The sequence below is a fragment of the Hakea prostrata genome, chromosome 7 (assembly GCF_041222555.1).
Source record: "Hakea prostrata isolate BN-2017 chromosome 7, UWA_Hpros_2, whole genome shotgun sequence".
Taxonomy (NCBI): domain Eukaryota; kingdom Viridiplantae; phylum Streptophyta; class Magnoliopsida; order Proteales; family Proteaceae; genus Hakea; species Hakea prostrata.
In genome coordinates this window covers 6,434,671-6,453,575 of record NC_142606.1, presented here as the reverse complement: position 1 = coordinate 6,453,575, position 18,905 = coordinate 6,434,671, and the positions used below count along the sequence as shown (strand labels likewise).

Below are 18,905 nucleotides of genomic sequence, written 5' to 3'. Positions count from 1 at the left end.
TCTTTTGTGAATAGTGCTCCTTTTGGGCCTCCTATTGCAGTGGAAAGTACTCAGCAGTATAGGTCAATTGAATGGATGATGGCAATCATGGGAATAGGTTAGTTTTGGGCCAAGGATGTCTACTTTGCAGTCACTGTTGATGTTGAATAGTGGAGTCATACAAGAAGAGATGAATTTTGGGCACAGGATGCATAATTTATTAGTTGGAGAGTATCGTGCACTACATTGATTCCTCTATTTTTTGTCTTTAGAGATGAGGACAGAAATATAATTACCATGGTAACAAAATAGGATAAGCCTGAGGATATGTTCAAGACAAATTAGCCTATTAGCCTGACTGAACAACATCGTAAGTGTCCACCTTCAAACTCTTTTTCTGTTCAATTTTCCTACTCTCCACACGGGCTTTGTACTTTAAGTAACAGATAATGTCTTACTAGTTACTACTAAATTTTTGTTGGGGCAATATAATTCTCAGTTTTTTTCATATTGGAAGTATCAAAGATTAACTTCTATTTTATAGGTTGGCATTCCTGCTTCATTTGCAGTAAGAAACCCAAATTTCATTGTTTTTGCTGTCCAAATGCTGTTTGCCAACGTTGCATAAGAGTTGCGGAGTTTGTACAAGTTAGAGGAAACAAGGGATTCTGCAACAACTGCCTAAAGCTTGCTCTACTCATAGAAGAAAATGTGGATATTGACTCTGATGGGGTATGCTACCTTTCTTATAAGATTTATTATACCTTAAACTTCAACAATATTTGTGTTTATATATCTCTTTTTGGAATTATTCATAGGATTTCTTAATTTGTAAAGGTAAACTCTCAGTGTTGACAATACCATAATTAAGAGTTCTTCAAAAACTTGAAGTTTATTCTACAAATTCTTATGATAACAAAAATTGTAATGATTTGCTAGAGGCTTGATAGGAGAAAACTTGTATCTAACTTGTATACTCTTTCTGTGGTTTCTTGTAATCTGATGTAACGTCACTGGGGTGAGGCCAGAATCCTGGATCTAATAAGGAGAATCAACATGCCATTAGGGTTTCTTAAACCCTGTGGTTGCGGTTTTAGGGCTGTTTCAGGTAATTTAGGGTTTGTGGGAGGGGCAGACAGGGTTCGGCTAGGGTTTATGAGCTTGGGATTATTGAAACCTAATCTGAATTTTGTTATTTCTAAGTTCAGATTCAAGCTTCAAGGGTTTTGGGTTTTTAGAAATTAGGGTTTCTAGTTCTAGGGTTTCTCGGGTGTGGCTAGGCTTAGGATTAGGGTCAAGCGCTAAGAAAGGGAATGGGGTGAGGTTTCCTAAAGGGAAATGGGATTTGATGGAGGGGAATGAGAGCTATTGAATTTTAGGGTTCAGGAAGGAAGAAGAAGGCTTTTCTGATTCTAGGGTTTTGGTGGGTGTTTAGGGTTGGGATCGAAGACTCGGGAGGGGGGGGAGGGGTGATGAATCCAGAAGGGGATGTTTTAGAAGAAGGGGAATGAAAATTTGCTGAATAAAACACCAAACCGATGCAGCCGCAGGGTTTTCTGCCCTAGGGAAGCCACAAAACTCTCCACTCGATTTCTCTTCCAATCAATTTTTATTCAACATAAAACTGTCTTATTACATGTTTAGGCTGTGTCTATAGCGTACCTTGAGGTGGTGTTTGGTTCTACGTTTCCCTGGAATTAGATTCCAGGGAATCATGAAATTTGAAAAAAAATTGTGTTTGGTTGAAAGTTGAGTCGGAACCTAGCTTCAGCTAGGATCCACTTTTAACACACAAATTTAGGATCACTTGGAAACCACCTCCTGAGGTGGTTTCCAAATAGACTCACCTTTTGGAACCCACGTATAAATAGGGGTTGAAAACCATCGTGAATCATTTTCTCGTTCTCGTTCGCGAAGTTTGTTCCGTCGCAGCTAGGGTTCCTCTCTTCCATCGCAGCTACTGAACTCGCTCATCTCTTCCATCTGGTTCTCGTTCCTCTCTTCCTTGCAGTTCCGTGAAGGTTTTTCATCCGTTTGGTTCTGCGTAATTTGTTCTTACCGAAGCAAATCGGTGTCACGGCACCTGGTTGAGACCCTGGACTGAGAAGTTCGCAGCATAATGGATTCAGTGATGGTGGTCTTCGATGGAGAAGAAGAAATTGAGACTCTGGTCAAGATAGGTTCCTATGGAGACCCAGTTCGACTCGTTCAGGACTCGTCAGAGGAGATCTTTGTGTTGTGGGCGATTCAACAAGCAACCCTATCTAAGCAAAATGCCTTTGTATGCCAATCTTCTCTTAAGCTTGAATTGGAGGCTTGTGGGCATCGTCTCACTATTTCTCAGTCGCCTTCGTCCATGGTATGCTTTGAAATCGAACACTTTTAGTCCTTTTTTTTTCCAATATTTTTGCTACCTTGGCTCTACTACTTTCTTGTGATGTAACCCTGACAACTTTCTGAGTTTAGGAACCTAAAAATGATTACTATTGAAGGAGGTTATATACCCGTGAACCATTGTAAAAACCCAATGATATGGAGAGTTTATGATCTGACCGGGTTCATACCTGGTCCGACCCTCGACCCCGGTCGAGACGGAGAAAACCGAATCGCTCCCGAGCGAACCGGAGCCGGAAGATGGCTTGCTGAAGAAGAAAGATTATTCTGCTGCAAGCGTGCCCTAATCTTACTTATGGATTAGGGTAATCACCCTGATGACAGCAGACTCAAACTGACGGCTGCGGATAATCATCATCAAAGGGATAACTATCGCATAACCTAACGGTTATCTCAGGAGTCCTCTACTAGCCCAAACTAGTAGAAGCCTATCGCTCAACGGATCTCATTGATAAGATCCAACGACTACCCGAAGAAGGCTCGAGTGCATCCAACGAAGGAGATTCGAAGGTACACTCTATATAAACCTCACTACCATACAAGGTGAAAGACGGATCAATCGATCAAAAAGAATACTATCTCGAGACTCGAGGTTCGGATACATGCGATAGATCCAAACTATCGGCGTCCGCTATCTAGATCACCTTTCCCGTTTCTTCATTCATTAGCTCTGTGCTTCTAGCAGAGCCGTTTGTGATTAAGTTCATCAACTGACTTAGCCTTCGGAGGTGGACTCCCGACCCCAGCGGTCGGGCCACGTCTGACGCTTTCGTTTTGCAGGACATCACGAGGAGATCCAAGGGCTGAGCAGATTTTGGACGCATCATTTGGCGCCGTCTGTGGGAAAGACTTGAAAAAGCCATGGTGACTAGATCGGCAGCCGCTGCACAACGCAATTTCGGTGTTCAGATACCTGGGGTGAATAATTCAGATATTCCCCAGGAAAGCCAAAATCCTATCGAGGTGGATGATGGCTAGGGAGGACGTAATCTTCCTCCCGATACAATCCAAGATCAATTGGATCAGGTAAAGATTCAACTCTTGGAGGTGAGCCAAGCACTCCGCATGCTCACCGGACGGGTGGTTTTACCACAAGAACCTGATCAACACGATTCAGGGAGACGTGCATTGCCACGTGACCAAAGAATGGCTGAAGACCGGAATGTTGACCAGAATTTCCGTGAAGGAAACCAAGGACTTCGGAGGACTGATGATCAACCAAGGCGAGGCGATCGGTTCGACAGACCGCAAGAGAGTACAACTGATTCAAATACAAGGTTGGATACGGGGGTAAGAACTCACTCTCCCACTGTCGGAAGAACCGTTCGTGATGATCGAGCGGTTCGTGACGAGAGAAACGTTCGTGAAGGACGGGCTGTTCGTGATGATCGAGTAGCACGTGATGATCGTGTTAATCGAGGTCGTGATCGTATTGCTGAAGATCACCCGACCCCAGTTGGTCAAGAATTGGCCAACATCAATGAGAAGTTAGGGCAATTGGCTAAGGGAAAAATAGCCGAGGATATTTACTCGGTCATTCGGAAGACTCCTTTTGTTGAGCCAATTGCGGGATATCGGTTTCCCCATAACTTCCGTTTGCCTACCTTCTCAACATTCGATGGCTCCGGAGATCCAACAGCTCACATCGGCTATTACCAACGAGACCATGGCGGTTTCGGAGTAATTCGATGAAATTTTATGCGGGGTTTTCGGTTCATCTCTAACGGGAGCGGCACAAAAGTGGTTTTCTAACCTCCCCTCGGGAAGGATCGTAAACTTTGACGAATTGGCGCGCCAATTCATAGGGCGATTCCAGAGTGGGATACGGGTCAAGAAAATGGAAGAAACCTTGTTTCTTGTCAAACAAGGAATGAACGAATCGATCGGAGAGTTTCGAAAAGATTCAATAAAGTGACGATGGAGATAGAAAACTTGGATGAACAGGTAGCTGGAATCGCTCTATTCACGGGACTCACAAATCGGAAACTCCTAGAGTTATTACTATAGGATATACCCACGACTTATGCTTGAGTTGGTACAGAGATGCCGGAAGCAAGCTGAAGTCATGGAGATTCCGGATGCACGCCAAGGAGATAATAAAGTCTCCAATAAGGAACAAAAGGCTCCTGAGCAGAAGCAGAAGCCAAAGAAGAATGTTCGCGATCGGGTTGGAAGATCCCAACCTTGGCGCCAAAGATCCCCCGGTAGAAGTGAGTACACTCCATTGAATGCTCCTCGGGCCGATATTTTGAATATCCTCAAAAGAAAAAATATTTTGAAGTGGCCGCCTAAAATTCTTTTGAAACCCGGAGAGCAGCAGGATCGGGAAAAGTATTGCCGATTCCACAAGGACTATGGTCATTACACTAATGACTGTCGTCATCTGAAGGTAGATATTGAAAGATTAATATCTCGGGGACATCTGTCCGTTTTGTTAGCGGGGAGAAGGGAGGAGCCACGCGGGCCACGTGCGGCTGCCCCTAAAAGGAATCGTTCGGTTAGTTCAGAACGATCGAGGGAGGCCCCGAAGTCTAAAAAAGGCAAGGAGGTGATTGAAGCTGCTACTCGGTCACTGATTCTTACCATCTTCGGGGGTCCAGGGCCCGAATCATTCCGGAGTTTAAAAACCAAATCCAAATTTGTTGGAGCCGGAGAGTCGCAGAAGCGGAAGAAGCTGAATGGTGAAGATTCTATCACCTTTAGCGAAGAAGACGAAAGAGACGTTTGTTTACCTCATGATGATGCTATAGTCATCAAGGTAGAGATTGCACGGCGGGAAGTGCATAGAGTTTTGATTGATACAGGGTCTGCAGCTGACCTAATTTCTTACGAAGTGTATCAAAAATTGAAGGTGGATCGGGACTTGATGAAACCTTCATCTACACACCTATATAGCTTTGCGGGGGTCATCTGCGGTAGCGGAAGGATCGGTTCAGTTGGATCTTTCCATTGGAAGTTTTCCTAAAGAAACAACTGTCCGAATCAATTTTTTGGTGGTTCGAGAACTACCAGCCTATAATATGATTCTCGGGCGACCATCTTTATCCAAGATAGGTGCTATTGTTTCGACAAAGCACCTGAAGATAAAATTCCCGACTAATATGGGAATCGGTCAAGTCTCCTCTGACCAGAAGATCTCTCGGCAGTGTTATGTTGCCTATTTAAAAGACAAGGAGGGTCCGAGGAAGGTTATTGCCCTCCCCATAGAAGTTCGAGATGATCGGGAAGAGACAGAGATGCAAAGGCCCGAACCAGTGGAGAAACTGGAGCAAATCCAGCTGTGTACCGAGGACAAAATCTAATCCCAGTAGCAAGTACATTGGGTAACTAAATTGTTCTCCACTTTATAGACAACATCCTTATAAGTGTAAATCTCATAAATGGCACAAGGACGCTTCCACTCAATGGTCGGACTAAGCATCGTACGGAGCATAACCACTCGCGAGATCTTCAGTGTAATTGTGGTAACCGCAATCACCTTCCTGGAGATATGCCTCTTCGCCTTGCGCTTCTTCATAGGGACCGTCATAGTACTCAGTCACTGCGGGATAGTCTAACAAACATTGTACAATAAAGGAATGAGTTTCAAAGAAACTCGGTAAAGGCGATTAAAATCCATAATAACATAAATGGCAGAATTTCCAGAACAAACATAAATGCAATATGACATGAGACAAGCAATGAATGAATGAATCTAACTCTATGTATGCTGGTCTCTATTGGCAGACACGCTTTAAGTCATAGCACCGTACTTCTTTAGGAAAGTCCACTCACATCCTCAACCATTTAAGATATCTTGGATTCTCTCACGGATCATTTCACCGGTCTTGAGCAGCCGATTGGTAATGGGTCCTTCATCCCTCGGGACAAACCATGGCGGGGGTTAAGTCAACACACTCTCTCACAACCATTTGGTATAAGTACTGGCGCATGTCGGGGTAAAACCTAGCCATATGCAAGTCTTCTACTTAGTTACATCAAGTCGGATCCGAGATACGTCCATTCCTCGTCCCCGACGATCCTTTCCGGTATCCTTCACACTAGAGTCCTCATAGTCCCCGACTACGGACTCATCAACCCTATTGGTTATCCACATATGGTAAACGGGAAGCTCTCACGTCCTCTCACGGGTTGGTTACCGGTCTTGAGCGCCCGTGAGCCCAAGTCTAACCATATGCAACCCTACCAATAAATGGCCCCCACAATGTGATTCCTGTCCTCTCACGGGTTGGTTACCGGTCTTGAGCGCCCATGAACCCCCATTGCTACCACGGGTCGTTCGGTCTCAATACCCCTCCGATTAGGGTCGACATAACAGGACATCCTAGCCAAACACTACTAGACAATCCTAGATATGTCATCCAACAGTTTAGGAAGGTGTCCAGAGGGCATCTCCGGAAACATCCCATAATATTCCCATAGTAGTCCAAGGACAGAAGTGTCAAAAGGACACCTCTCCTTTCCAAACCATACTTAAGCATACACATGCATCAATTCATATCATCACATATATGGTAACTTCATATATGGAAAGAAATCAATAAGTACAATCAACTTGTATATAATTGGTAAATAAATCATTCATGAATCAATTAATCATAAACAAGTAATGCTACTGTAATCAAAGTTATACAACAGTAGTATATCATTGTAAGAATCTAATTTAGGAAACATGTCAATGATATTCAAATATAGAAACTAGATTCATGCTATCTATGTAATTAAGGAAATAACCATCCTTACCTTTTATAACTTGCAAAGGGATCCTAAGAAATCAAGTAAGATCTTGGCAAACTTGAGAAGAAGGTCCTAAACAAGTATATACAACATATTAGGAAAGATCCCTAACAGAAAAGATACCAAAACATCCAACACAGACCAATTCTGGAGTTGCTGTACTCATTGGTCTAGTGGATTGGTCGACTGACCTAGTCGACCAATCAGTCGACCAATGCAGACAGTAGCCTAAAAACAGAGTTTTAAGATATGAAATCCGAATTTGGTGGTTCAAAAGGGTACTAATCAAGGGGTAAACTACATCAGTAGTATTCTAACATATAGGGGACCTCAAAACACCAATCAAATCAAGACATCAAGATCCAAATTAGGAAACAAAAAGTTACCATAATTAGATCAACCATGGATCTTGATGAATTCGAAATAGAAATCAAAGACAAGAACAATAGGAGGATGGATCATTGCTTCAGGTAAAGGTATCATGAAAACATACTTAGATCTTCAAGGAAAAAGGCTTAGAAGCATAAATCTAAATAAGGAAATAAAACCTACCATATATGTAACTACCATGCTTCATGAAAAACACATAGTATGGTAGAAGAGAACAACTAGAGATTGATAGATCATGGATCATGGAAAGAAAACACAGTAATTAACTACTAACATGATCAATATAGAAGATCCAAAGAGATCAGAATTCAAATCAGAAGTTTAACCAGGTTAGATCATGGTTTGATCATGATTCCTTCAAAAGCATGCAATGATCATGGTTAAGATCATTGTTCTAGCCTCAAATCCTTAGGATGATCATGAGAACATGTTCAGAGATGTTTGCAACAGAGAATGCAGCATCTCTTCTACTATCTCAACTCAAAAAGGAAAGAAAAACAAAGATGGAGGAGAAGAAGAGAGAGTAGACATACCTTTTGATGCAAAAGGAAGAGTTTCGACGAAGATCCGTCAAGAAAACACCAAGGATGCAAGGGAGATGACTTGCAGAGGTCTTTGGTTCGTTCCAAAGAGTTTGGAGGCAGCAAATACGAAGTGGACTCGAGATTGGACTTAAATAGAGCAAGAAAAACCTAATTGCCAAAGACAGCACTCATTGGTCGAGTGGATTGGTCGACTGGCCCAGTCGACCAATTAGTCGACCAATGTTGACAGCAAGTCCAAAACAGGGAATTGAAGGCCCAGATCAAATCCAATCCTAAAGGGGTTTTGCACACAAGTCAAGTGACTTACCTAATAGGTAGAAATGCCTTCAAACCAAGATAGAGAGCACTCCAAGTCCATCAACTAATCCGATCTTCATCAAGATTCAGTTTCCATAAATAGAACTTCATCATCAACTCTCATGGATTCAAAGCCAGACACCAAGTCCTCCACTGGGATGGCCCAAAGCTGACTTCTTACTTTACTCCGGGTCATCGGACCTACAAATAACAAGGTTTCCGGGTCAAGGTTAGGGCTGGGTTTTACACCCTAAGGCGAAACCAGTGATACAGAAAAGAAGAAATTTCTCTATTGAAAAGTATGAAGCCGTTCGGAACGAAGTTGAAAAACTTAAGAATTCTGGTTTCATAGAACCAATCGAGTGCCCTACTTGGTTGGCCAACATGGTGATGGTGAATGGGAAGTGGAGGATGTGTACAGACTACACAGATCTAAACAAAGCTTGCCCAAAAGATTGCTACCCATTGCCTCGGATTGACCTCTTGATAGATGCTACTGCAGGATATGAAACTTTAAGTTTCATGGATGCCTACTCAGGGTATAATCAGATCCTTATGAATAAGGAGGATGAGAAGTATATGGCTTTCATGACTGATCGTGAAAGCTATTATTACAAGGTCATGCCTTTTGGCCTAAAGAATGCAGGAGCAACATATCAGAGGGCCGTCAACAAGATTTTCAAAGAGCTGATAGGAAAGAATGTTGAAGCATATGTTGACGACATCTGTTGGTGAAAAGCTTTACAAAAGCAAATCACATTGCAGATTTGATCGAGGTTTTCTCGATCGAGGAAACATCAAATGAAGTTGAACCCCGAAAAATGTGCCTTTGGAGTCTCCTCGGGCAAATTCTTGGGTTTCATGGTATCACGAGAGGGAAATTGAGGCAAATCCTGCCAAAATACAAGCTCGATTGATATGGAGGCTCCCAAAACCGTTCGGGATGTACAATGTTTGTGAGGGAGAGTTGCTGCCTTAAATCGATTTATCTCCAAGTCTGGAGAAAAATGTTTGCCTTTCTTCAAGGCGCTTAAAGTCCTGAAGGGCAGTAAGGAAGCAAAGTGGACTGAAGAGTGCCAGAAAGCTTTCGAGGAATTAAAAGAAGCACTTGGACAACCACCGATCCTGTCCAGGACGAGAGAAGGGGGAAATATTACAGCTATATCTAGCGACATCCCTTTCGGTGGTCGGTGCGGTACTTGTTCGGGAGAAAGATAAGAAACAGTGGCCGATTTACTATGTAAGCCACGTGTTGCTAGATGCGGAGACGAGATATTCGCAGATTGAGAAGCGAGGCTCTAGCTCTCATGATGGCCGCCGGGAAGCTAAGGCCATATTTTCGAGGCTCATCCAATTGAGGTATTTACAACTTTTCCTCTTAGTAAAGTTCTTAACAAACCTGATTTGTCCGGAAGGATGGTATCCTGGTCGGTTGAGCTAAGTGAGTTCCAAGTGAGTTCTAAGCCCAGAACTGCAATCAAGGCTCGGGCATTAGCCGACTTTGTAGTAGAAACTACTGCACCGAGTGGAACCCACCATTGGGGATCCCATTATACCAACCACTTGGGAGGTATATGTGGATGGTTCGAGTAATAAAGATGGAGCAGCGCTGGAATTCTATTAAAAAGTCCAGCAGGATTTATTATTCGATATGCTTTGAGATTCGCATTTGATGCAAGTAATAATGAAGCGGAATATGAGGCCACGATAGCGGGACTTCGGTTGTCAAAGGCATTAGCTATTGCGAGATGTTACTATTTATAGTGACTCTCGGCTTATAGTCAACCAAGTCCAGGGGGAGTATGGCATTAAAGAACCACGCTTGCAAAAATATCGGGAGATAGTGCGGGCATTTCAGAACCAATTTCGGAATTTGAAGATATCTCAGATTTCGAGGAATGAAAATTCAGTGGGAGATGAGCTATCCCGACTAGCCAATGCCAAGGAAAAGAATCTAGACCCTTCGGTCTACATTGAAGAGGTAACTTTTCCAAGTTATCATGAGAAAGAAATTTCTTATATTGAAGCGAACGTTCTTTGGATGGATCCAATAATCGAATATCTAAGAGATGATAAGCTACCCGAGGATCCAGTGGAGGCAAGGTTGATCAAGATTCGATCAGCTAGATTTGTCATTCAGAATGGGAGACTATACAAAAGATCTTATGATGGACCCCTTATGAGATGTATAGGCCCCGAAGGAGCAAAATCAGCTTTGACTGAGGTTCATGAAGGAATTTGTGGTGCTCACATGGGTGGCAGAGCCCTGGCCCACAAAATTCTAAGACTTGGGTTATATTGGCCTAAGATCCAAGAGGCTGCTATGGACTACGTTCGTCGATGTAGTAACTGTCAAATTCCTGCTACAATATCGAAACGCCAGGCGGAAATTATGACTTCAATTCTAAATCCCATTCCCTTTGCAATGTGGGGAATTGATATCATGGGCAAATTCACCAAGGCATCGGGGCGGGACGGGCGCCACAAAGGGGCCGCGGGGGAAAGGGAGATGGCGTCAATCTTATCGCTTGGGTCCAGTGTCACGACCATGGTACTCGGTTCGACTGTCCACAATTTGAGCAATTTCGTGGAACATATATAATCGAGCATCGTATGTCCTCGGTGGCATACCCCCAAAGCAATGGCCAAGTAGAAGTTACTAACCGAACGCCTACTGGAAGGAATAAAGAGAAAGACTCGAAGCTGACAAAGCTTCTTGGGTCGAAGAACTACATAATGTATTGTGGGCTTATAGAACTATGGTTCGAACACCTACGGGGAGAAACTCCATTCAGGTTGGCATATGGATCCGAAGCATTGGCACTGTGGAGATAATGGCGGGGACGTTACGGGATCGTGAGTTCGAGGAAAAAGCAAATGAACAAGAACTGCTTGATAGTCTTGATTTGTTGGACGAAGTTCGGGCAAAGGCAATAGCACGAACTCAACATTATCAAAGAAGGATAGCGTCTCATTATAATACTCGAGTGAAGAATCGTCGGTACTTAGCCGGAGATTTGGTGTTGACAAACACCCTAGCTTCCGACCCGCGTCACCAAAGAAAGTTGGACCCTTCCTGGGAAGGACCCTATATGGTAGTGAAACCGGTCGGTTCAGGAGCTTACAGGCTGAAGAACATAGATTCCCAGAAAGAGTTGGATCGTTCGTGGAATGCTAGGCATCTCAAAAAGTTTTATCCTTGAGGATGATTTCAATTTTGTTCGCGATGTAATCATTTTCAACTCAATCAATGCAATTTTTGGCTTTCAACAAACTATCTTTTGATTGGGGGGCATCATACACCACATTCAAGAACAAGATCCAACTATAAGGCATCGGATGAAAATTCGTGTGGGTCCTTCAACACTTCAACGCTTATGGAAACTTTTTCGAACTTTCTTAAGTCGGGGCATCGGATGAAAATCCGAGTGAGTTCCTTTTGCAAGGCGTCGGTTTGAAACCCGAGTGAGTTCCTTCGAGACTTATTGAATTTTTGAATTATCCTTAAGTATAAGGCATCGGTTTAAAACCCGAGTGAGTTCCTTCCCTACTTTGTATTTCTCCGGTCCTTTTAAGGCATCGGTAAAACCCGGGGTTCCTTCCGACTTGTTCTCCGGAATCCTTAAGTATAAGGCATCGGTTTAAAACCCGAGTGAGTTCCTTCTCGGACTTATTGTATTTCTCCGGAAATCCTTAAGTAAAGGCATTGTTTCAGACAACTAAGACCTAATGCAACGGCGATTCAAGTGGCTAGCAAAGTTCAAAGATAAAGTAATTTGTTATTTCTTCAGAAGATCCAAAGAGGCCAGTATCAAAATAATTACAAGAGCTGGATACAATCTCTGATCAAAGAAGAAAGTCATTACAGGTGACTGTTAACAAGTTATACAAGATCGACGCGACTTTGCTAGAATAAACATATGAGTCAACCATTGGTGGGGAGTCAAGGAAAAGAAGAGAAGAAATGAGGATTACAAAAATATTTTGATATTCAGAAAATCCTCCGCAATTTCATACTCTTTGTCCAGCTTGTCCAGGAGAAGAATGGTCCTCGACCAAACTCGCATTCGGTACAAGCTCGTCATAATTGACTTCTTCCAGCAGAGAATAAACAGGAGAATCTTCCAGATATTGCATAATATCTGGATCGGAAGGTAGAGGATCAATCTTATCCTTGGTCCAGTCGGGAGGAGGAATACCCGGGTCGGTAAATACTTCGGGATGGCAAACAACACTTGTAGGGAGTCGTATCAAAATGAGGATCTTTCCTTAATATTGATTCCCATACTTCGTTCTCACCATCCCGGTACGCTTTGCAAGTTATAAGCATTCAGCATATCAACAAAAGGCTTACTTGTGTAAATACTTGAAGATGCGAGCTCTGCGAACATCATTTGGAAGGGATTCGGGCAAAGGAACTACAGCTTGCCTTTCGGGTAATGTTTCAGATCCTTTAGCTCCCGACTTTCCAACTGTCCGCTCCGGTCGCCGGATCTTCTCCCCGGCATCATCCAAGTCCGACCGAAGACGACCAATCATCGAATTCTTTTCTCCTGCCACCTCCCAAGCTAGATTCCGAAGGCGAGCAATCTCAACATCTTTAGCTTCAGAGATTTCCCGAAGCCTAGAAACTTCATTGCTCAACCTACTGAGTCTAGTGACTGCTTCCACTTGGTTGTGGAAGTTTCCAGCAAGACTCCTGCAAACAACTTTCGAGTTAGCGAGGAGCGAGAAAAGTAATTTTTCAAAATCGGGAGGATAATGAAGAAAGACTTACATCACCGGTGACTTCGTAAAGACTTCATCTGGAAGTTTGGAAAGAATTGCGCTCTCGGAAGTCATTCGAGCAGCGGTACACCATTCCAACGCTCTGTCAAACTCGTTTGACACTAATTCGAGCGAAGGATGAGAAGGATGAACTACACCAAGCAAAGGCTGAGCTTCATCACTTGTCACCCGACGGCGCTTCCTAGTGGCAAAATCCTCCAACTCGGAAGGAGAGGAGGAGGATGCCAAACAAGCACTGGAGTTAGAAATAGGAGCAGCACCTGCTGGGACCACACCTTCATCAGACGCCAACATAGTTGCCTCGGATGCCCGAAGAGTCTTCTTCGGGGGTGCACCAACAGGCTCACCAGCAGGAGTGCCGGCAGCACCATCGGCAATGGAGTGATCAAGATCTTCCTGGGAAAGACGAGCGATCACTTCGGGCAAAGGAGACCTACGGACGGCATCAACAGAAGCTGCAGGAATCTGACTTGAAGATTCACCGCCAGCAGTCGCCTTACGCTTGGGGGATTCACTAGCTGAAACCACCACACTGGCCCCAAACACCACCGACGCAACCCTTTTCTTGCAAGCATTTGCTCTGATAAAGTTCGGGTTGATCTTGGGAGCCACTATGCAAAACAACACAAAAACCAGCCGTATCAGTACAGAAATAAACAACAGCAACAATGGGGAAACCCTAGTTTTCTAAAGCTTCGACAGGACCAACAAACTAAACCCCAAGTATAACTACTGTGCAGTTTACTTCGGGGGGAAGTGGGGAAAGAGATGAGAAATCAAAAAACTCACTTGTTCAGAAATGGATAGAGCTATCGTTGGAGTACGAGGAATACGGAAGCAGGCCGAAGGACGAAAGGTTGCTTTGGCACTTTAGCAAATCTATCTTGCAGAAGTCAGGATAGATGGAGAGAACACACGAAGGCTTTAAATAGCCTAAGGTATAAGACGATGGTTGAAAGCTAAGGACAAACGACGACCCAGATCGAAACGACGCTTCGAAATCCACAAAAAGCAAGATCAACGGTCGAAGAGATGCCACATGGAAACATGTGGAAGCGAGCACCTGATGCAGAGAAACCTCCAATCGTCGCACTACCATTAAAATAATGGCTGTATTTCCGATTCATTGGAAACAAGTGAATGGTATACAAAAAGCGGAAAACGTTTGAACTTCGCGAGAAGGGAAACGTGCGGACTTTGCAATAAATGAAGTAGTGGGGAAGATTAACGCATCTTCCCGAAACGCATCTTCACAATATTTCTATAAGATCATTATTCGGCAAGGAATGAAAAGTTAAGCGATAAGTTTTATCATTAATACTTTGATATTCAAGGCAAGACTTCGGCAGGAGACGGGGAAATTTTGAGGCCAACATGAATAAAGAAATGTCTATTCATTAAATTGAGAGTACATCTTTACAAAAGAACAACTCCCTAAGCCTTTTCTTCATTGTTGCCCGAGGGACCCTGGTCGGGATGACTTTTCTCAGGACCATGAGAAGAGCCTTCCTCAAGAGTGGCATCGGCTGAATCCTCTACAGCAACAACTTGAGACTCGGCTTGTGATTTCTCCTCTGGAAGTGCCGGCTCGTCATCTAGATATGCCTCATATTGAGGGTCAGCTGGAAAAGGATCATCTACTCCCCGAGCCCGGTGCGGGAGATCCATACCAACTTTCCCGAAGACCTGCGGGTGGCATACCTCGCGAAAAGGAGCGAGTGTCGAAGTCGGGGATCGTTCCAAGGATCTGCTCCCAAACGTCGTTACGCCCCATGCGATAAGCCCGAATGTTGTAGAAACCTAGCAATTCGGAGAAAGGTACGCTGTCCGGGTATTTCCGAATACACTCCTTCCGAAGGTCGGCTTTATATGCTCGGGCTTGCTAGGGATTGCCAACTTCGGATGTTCTTCGAGATCCCTACTTTTGATTTCAAGGCTGTCACCAAACAACGTGGCAGCTGCCTTTTGCTTCCCGGCCTCGCGCTCGGCAGCAGAGACACGAATTCTCGAAGCTTCAAGAGCTTCCTTGAGGGAGATCACTTCTTCCTCATGCTTTTTCTGCATCTCCACGGTAGCTGCGGTCAGCTGGTCTATTTCGGAATTGGCCTTGGCCAATTTCTCTTCACAAGTTTGCAGCAAGGAGCTGGTGCGACCAACCCGGCTCAATGCTTCCATGTGTTGATAAAAGCTCAACACGGCATTCCTGGGAAGACGGAAGATATCGAGAAGAAGTCATAAGAAATTATGAAAACATAAGTAAGCAAGAAGACCGATACCTTGTAGATTGACTAACAAGGGAGGTGTCATCCAGGGCTTCAAACTCCCGGCGATCGAAGGAGCAAGACCGAGGGAGCTCCACTCTGCAGCTTTCTCGGGATCCCGAGTGACCCCGTCGGTCATCTTCGGGGTCCACCGGGGGATGAAGACCTCCTCACCATCCGCCGAAGCTTTGGATTTTTTGTTGGAGGGAGCATCAATTGTGTCATGCCTCCTCTTGGTTCGGACGGAGGAGGAGACGTTAGCCCTCTCCACCATTGGTTTCTTCCCTTTACCCGAAGCATCGGCCTACGGGCCTGATATTCCCGATACCCCTGTAAGAGGGGTCGGGAGAGGGAAGAGAAGCCTCTTGATCTGCAGTCAAGACCCCGGGCGATCGTTGCTCGGCTGTCACAACGGCCCTAGCGGCCTTCACCCGAGGCTTTCGGGGTTCGTTTGGGAGGCACTTGCAAAGAAGAAGGACAAGAATCAGAATTCAAGACATATCACTTGAGTCAAATCAAAGGATGATGGTTAGAAGCTCACAATGAGCCAAGCCCCGATCTTGAAGGATGGAGTTATACTCCACTTCATATCCATGTATCTCTTGATACCACGGAATGGATTTGATCTTCCTGATGGCCGCCTCGTCTTCTTTGGATAAGAAGGCCCCGGTTACTTTCGGACGAAGAAGTAAACCTCCTTCAGGTGGTCGGGAAGTTAAGATCTGATGGAGGCGCTCGACAGAAAAAGTATCGTTCGCGCCATCTTTTGTGATTAGAAGGGCAAGTTCCTTTGACAAGGATGTTGCCCCTCCAATCAAGTTCAGCCTTATTGCGTTTGGAAAGAAAGACCCATCCGGGAGGATGGGAGATAGAAAGAACATGAAAATGTACAAAAAGAGAAAGAGATGGCGTAATGCCAAGCTCAAAACACAAACCCAAGAAGCCGACGATGAGACGCCAGCTATTGGGGAGGAGCATTTCGGGACAAATGTTCCAGTGATTCAAAAAGCTGCGGAGAATAAAGGATTAAAAAAGGGAAAGCGAACCCCGCTTTCCGGTGCATCTATGTACGGAGAAAATTCACCCGAAAGGGATGAATCAACCCTCTCATCGGGGTGGGGAGCCCTAACCTGATAAGAGTAAGGAAGGTCAAAATCTTGGACAGCTGAAAGAAGGGTTTCTCCATTATAAATGGAAGGAACAGAGCCAGGCCCACCATTGGACCCGGAGGTTTGAGGCTGCCTAGAAAACTCGACAATCTTGGAAGATCCAGACTCGAGAAGGACAGGAGAAGTTTCGGTTTTTCTTTCAAAACCTTTTTGAGAAACTTCAGCGAACTCTGCCCGAGGAGGACGGTTAGGGTTTTGTTATCACTATCCGACTGTTCGGGAGCGGGGAGAAGCAAAAGCATCATTGCTATCACCAACATGGGGTACTAAAGAAGCCCTATCGTCCGCCATTACTCGTTTCAGATAAACTACAAAAAGAAAAGACCAAGAAACTTACCGATTCGGTGAGACGGAAGCTTGAGAGCGGGAAGGCGCGAAGCGGACAACAAAGGTTCAAATTCCAGACAGGAAGAATGAAACCTACGAAGACAACGAACCGCTTTTAAAACTCCCGCACGAGTGTTCGGGAATCTCAACGATCAAGATTGAAAGACGTTTTGAAAGTTTGAACTCACGAATCCGAAATAGGCGTTCGGAAACCGTCGCTTGGAAGACGTGAGCCACGACAGATCAACTACAACGAAGATACGTGGCCTTACACTCACAACGCTCGAGGAAAAGTGACCACCGCATTAAATGTGATATGACATTTAATGAAGCACGCAGAGATCATCACTTGACGACGAACCCAGTTAAAAACCAAGCCCTCGGGATCGACCGAACTCTTGGTCTGGGGGGCTCGTGATATGGAGAGTTTATGATCTGACCGGGTTCATACCTGGTCCGACCCTCGACCCCGGTCGAGACGGAGAAAACCGAATCGCTCCCGAGCGAACCGGAGCCGGAAGATGGCTTGCTGAAGAAGAAAGATTATTCTGCTGCAAGCGTGCCCTAATCTTACTTATGGATTAGGGTAATCACCCTGATGACAGCAGACTCAAACTGACGGCTGCGGATAATCATCATCAAAGGGATAACTATCGCATAACCTAACGGTTATCTCAGGAGTCCTCTACTAGCCCAAACTAGTAGAAGTCTATCGCTCAACGGATCTCATTGATAAGATCCAACGACTACCCGAAGAAGGCTCGAGTGCATCCAACGAAGGAGATTCGAAGGTACACTCTATATAAACCTCACTACCATACAAGGTGAGAGACGGATCAATCGACCAAAAAGAATACTATCTGAGACTCAGGTTCAGATACATACTGATAGATCCAAACTATCAGCGTCCTGCTATCTAGATCACCTTTCCCGTTTCTTCATTCATTAGCTATGTGCTTCTAGCAGAGCCGTTTGTGATTAAGTTCATCAACTGACTTAGCCTTCGGAGGTGGACTCCCGACCCCAGCGGTCGGGCCACGTCTGACGCTTTAATTTTGTAGGACATCACGAGGAGATCCAAGGGCTGAGCAGATTTTGGACGCATCACCCAATAATACCAGATGGATTCATTGGGCCAAATTCAGATAATTAGCTTAACTCTGATGAAGATGATAATAGTCTTTTAATGGGTAGTTCTGTGCGTCTCTAGTGTTGCTGTTGTTGGTGGTATTTTTTGGGATATTTTACCTGTATGTGATTGATGTAATAAAGTCTTCATTGAATCTATTTACAAAATTTGAAATTTCTTAAGTTTCTCTTCTTTTTAATGGTTATGAACTTGTAGAGCACACCAGGGGTAACTGGAGCAGTGATGTGGGACAGTGGCATTGTTGTAGGGAAGTTCTTGGAGCAAGCTGTGGACTCAGGGAAGCTTGTTCTTCAAGGCAAGAAGGTTATTGAATTGGGTGCCGGCTGTGGACTAGTAGGGTATTATAATCTAATTTCTTCAACTTTTAATGTCTAATAATAATGAGCAATCTGTATCAGAGTATTCCTCTGTTCAAGAAGGATATTAGTTTTCTAATTTCTCTTTCTATCTGCTTAACCGATGTCTTCTTGTCTAGTTTTAAAGACTAATGGTTCTTCTCTGTTTTCAGCTGTATTGCAGCTCTTCTTGGTGCTGAAGTTATTCTTACCGATCTTCCAGATAGATTGAGATTGCTTAAGAAGAATGTTGAAACTAGTGTGATTGAAAGTGATGTGCGGGGTTCTGCAACTGTGAGGGAGCTCATATGGGGCGATGATCTTGACTCAGATTTAACTGATCCTCTTCCTGATTATGGTAAACCACCCATACACTTCAGCTTTAGAGTAGGTGTGGAAGGTTATACCTACTCCCAACACTGCATCACTTCCTGAAGAGACACCAAGTCAAACAAGAAAACACAAAACCCTTAAATAGAAGTAACAAGAAACCATACAATATTCTCAAGAGAACACAAAACCCAGTGGATTCA

At 44.3% G+C, this 18,905-nt stretch overlaps 2 protein-coding genes across 2 annotated transcripts in view; both read left to right on the top strand.

The window, feature by feature from the left end:
* Positions 1 to 18,905, top strand: part of LOC149009300 (zinc finger CCCH domain-containing protein 44-like) — a 40,526-nt gene that overhangs the window by 15,640 nt on the left and 5,981 nt on the right. Inside the window, exon 5 of the mRNA XM_089161077.1 lies at positions 524 to 711. Coding sequence (XP_089017203.1) covers positions 524 to 711 — 188 coding nt within the window. The remainder of the gene's footprint in view (positions 1 to 523; positions 712 to 18,905) is intronic.
* Positions 2,099 to 18,827, top strand: LOC149009302 (uncharacterized). Its single transcript, XM_089160782.1, has 3 exons — positions 2,099 to 2,338; positions 18,233 to 18,375; positions 18,546 to 18,827. The coding sequence occupies exons 1-3, from the start codon at positions 2,099 to 2,101 to the stop codon at positions 18,805 to 18,807; spliced, it is 645 nt and encodes a 214-aa protein (XP_089016908.1). The 3' UTR covers positions 18,808 to 18,827.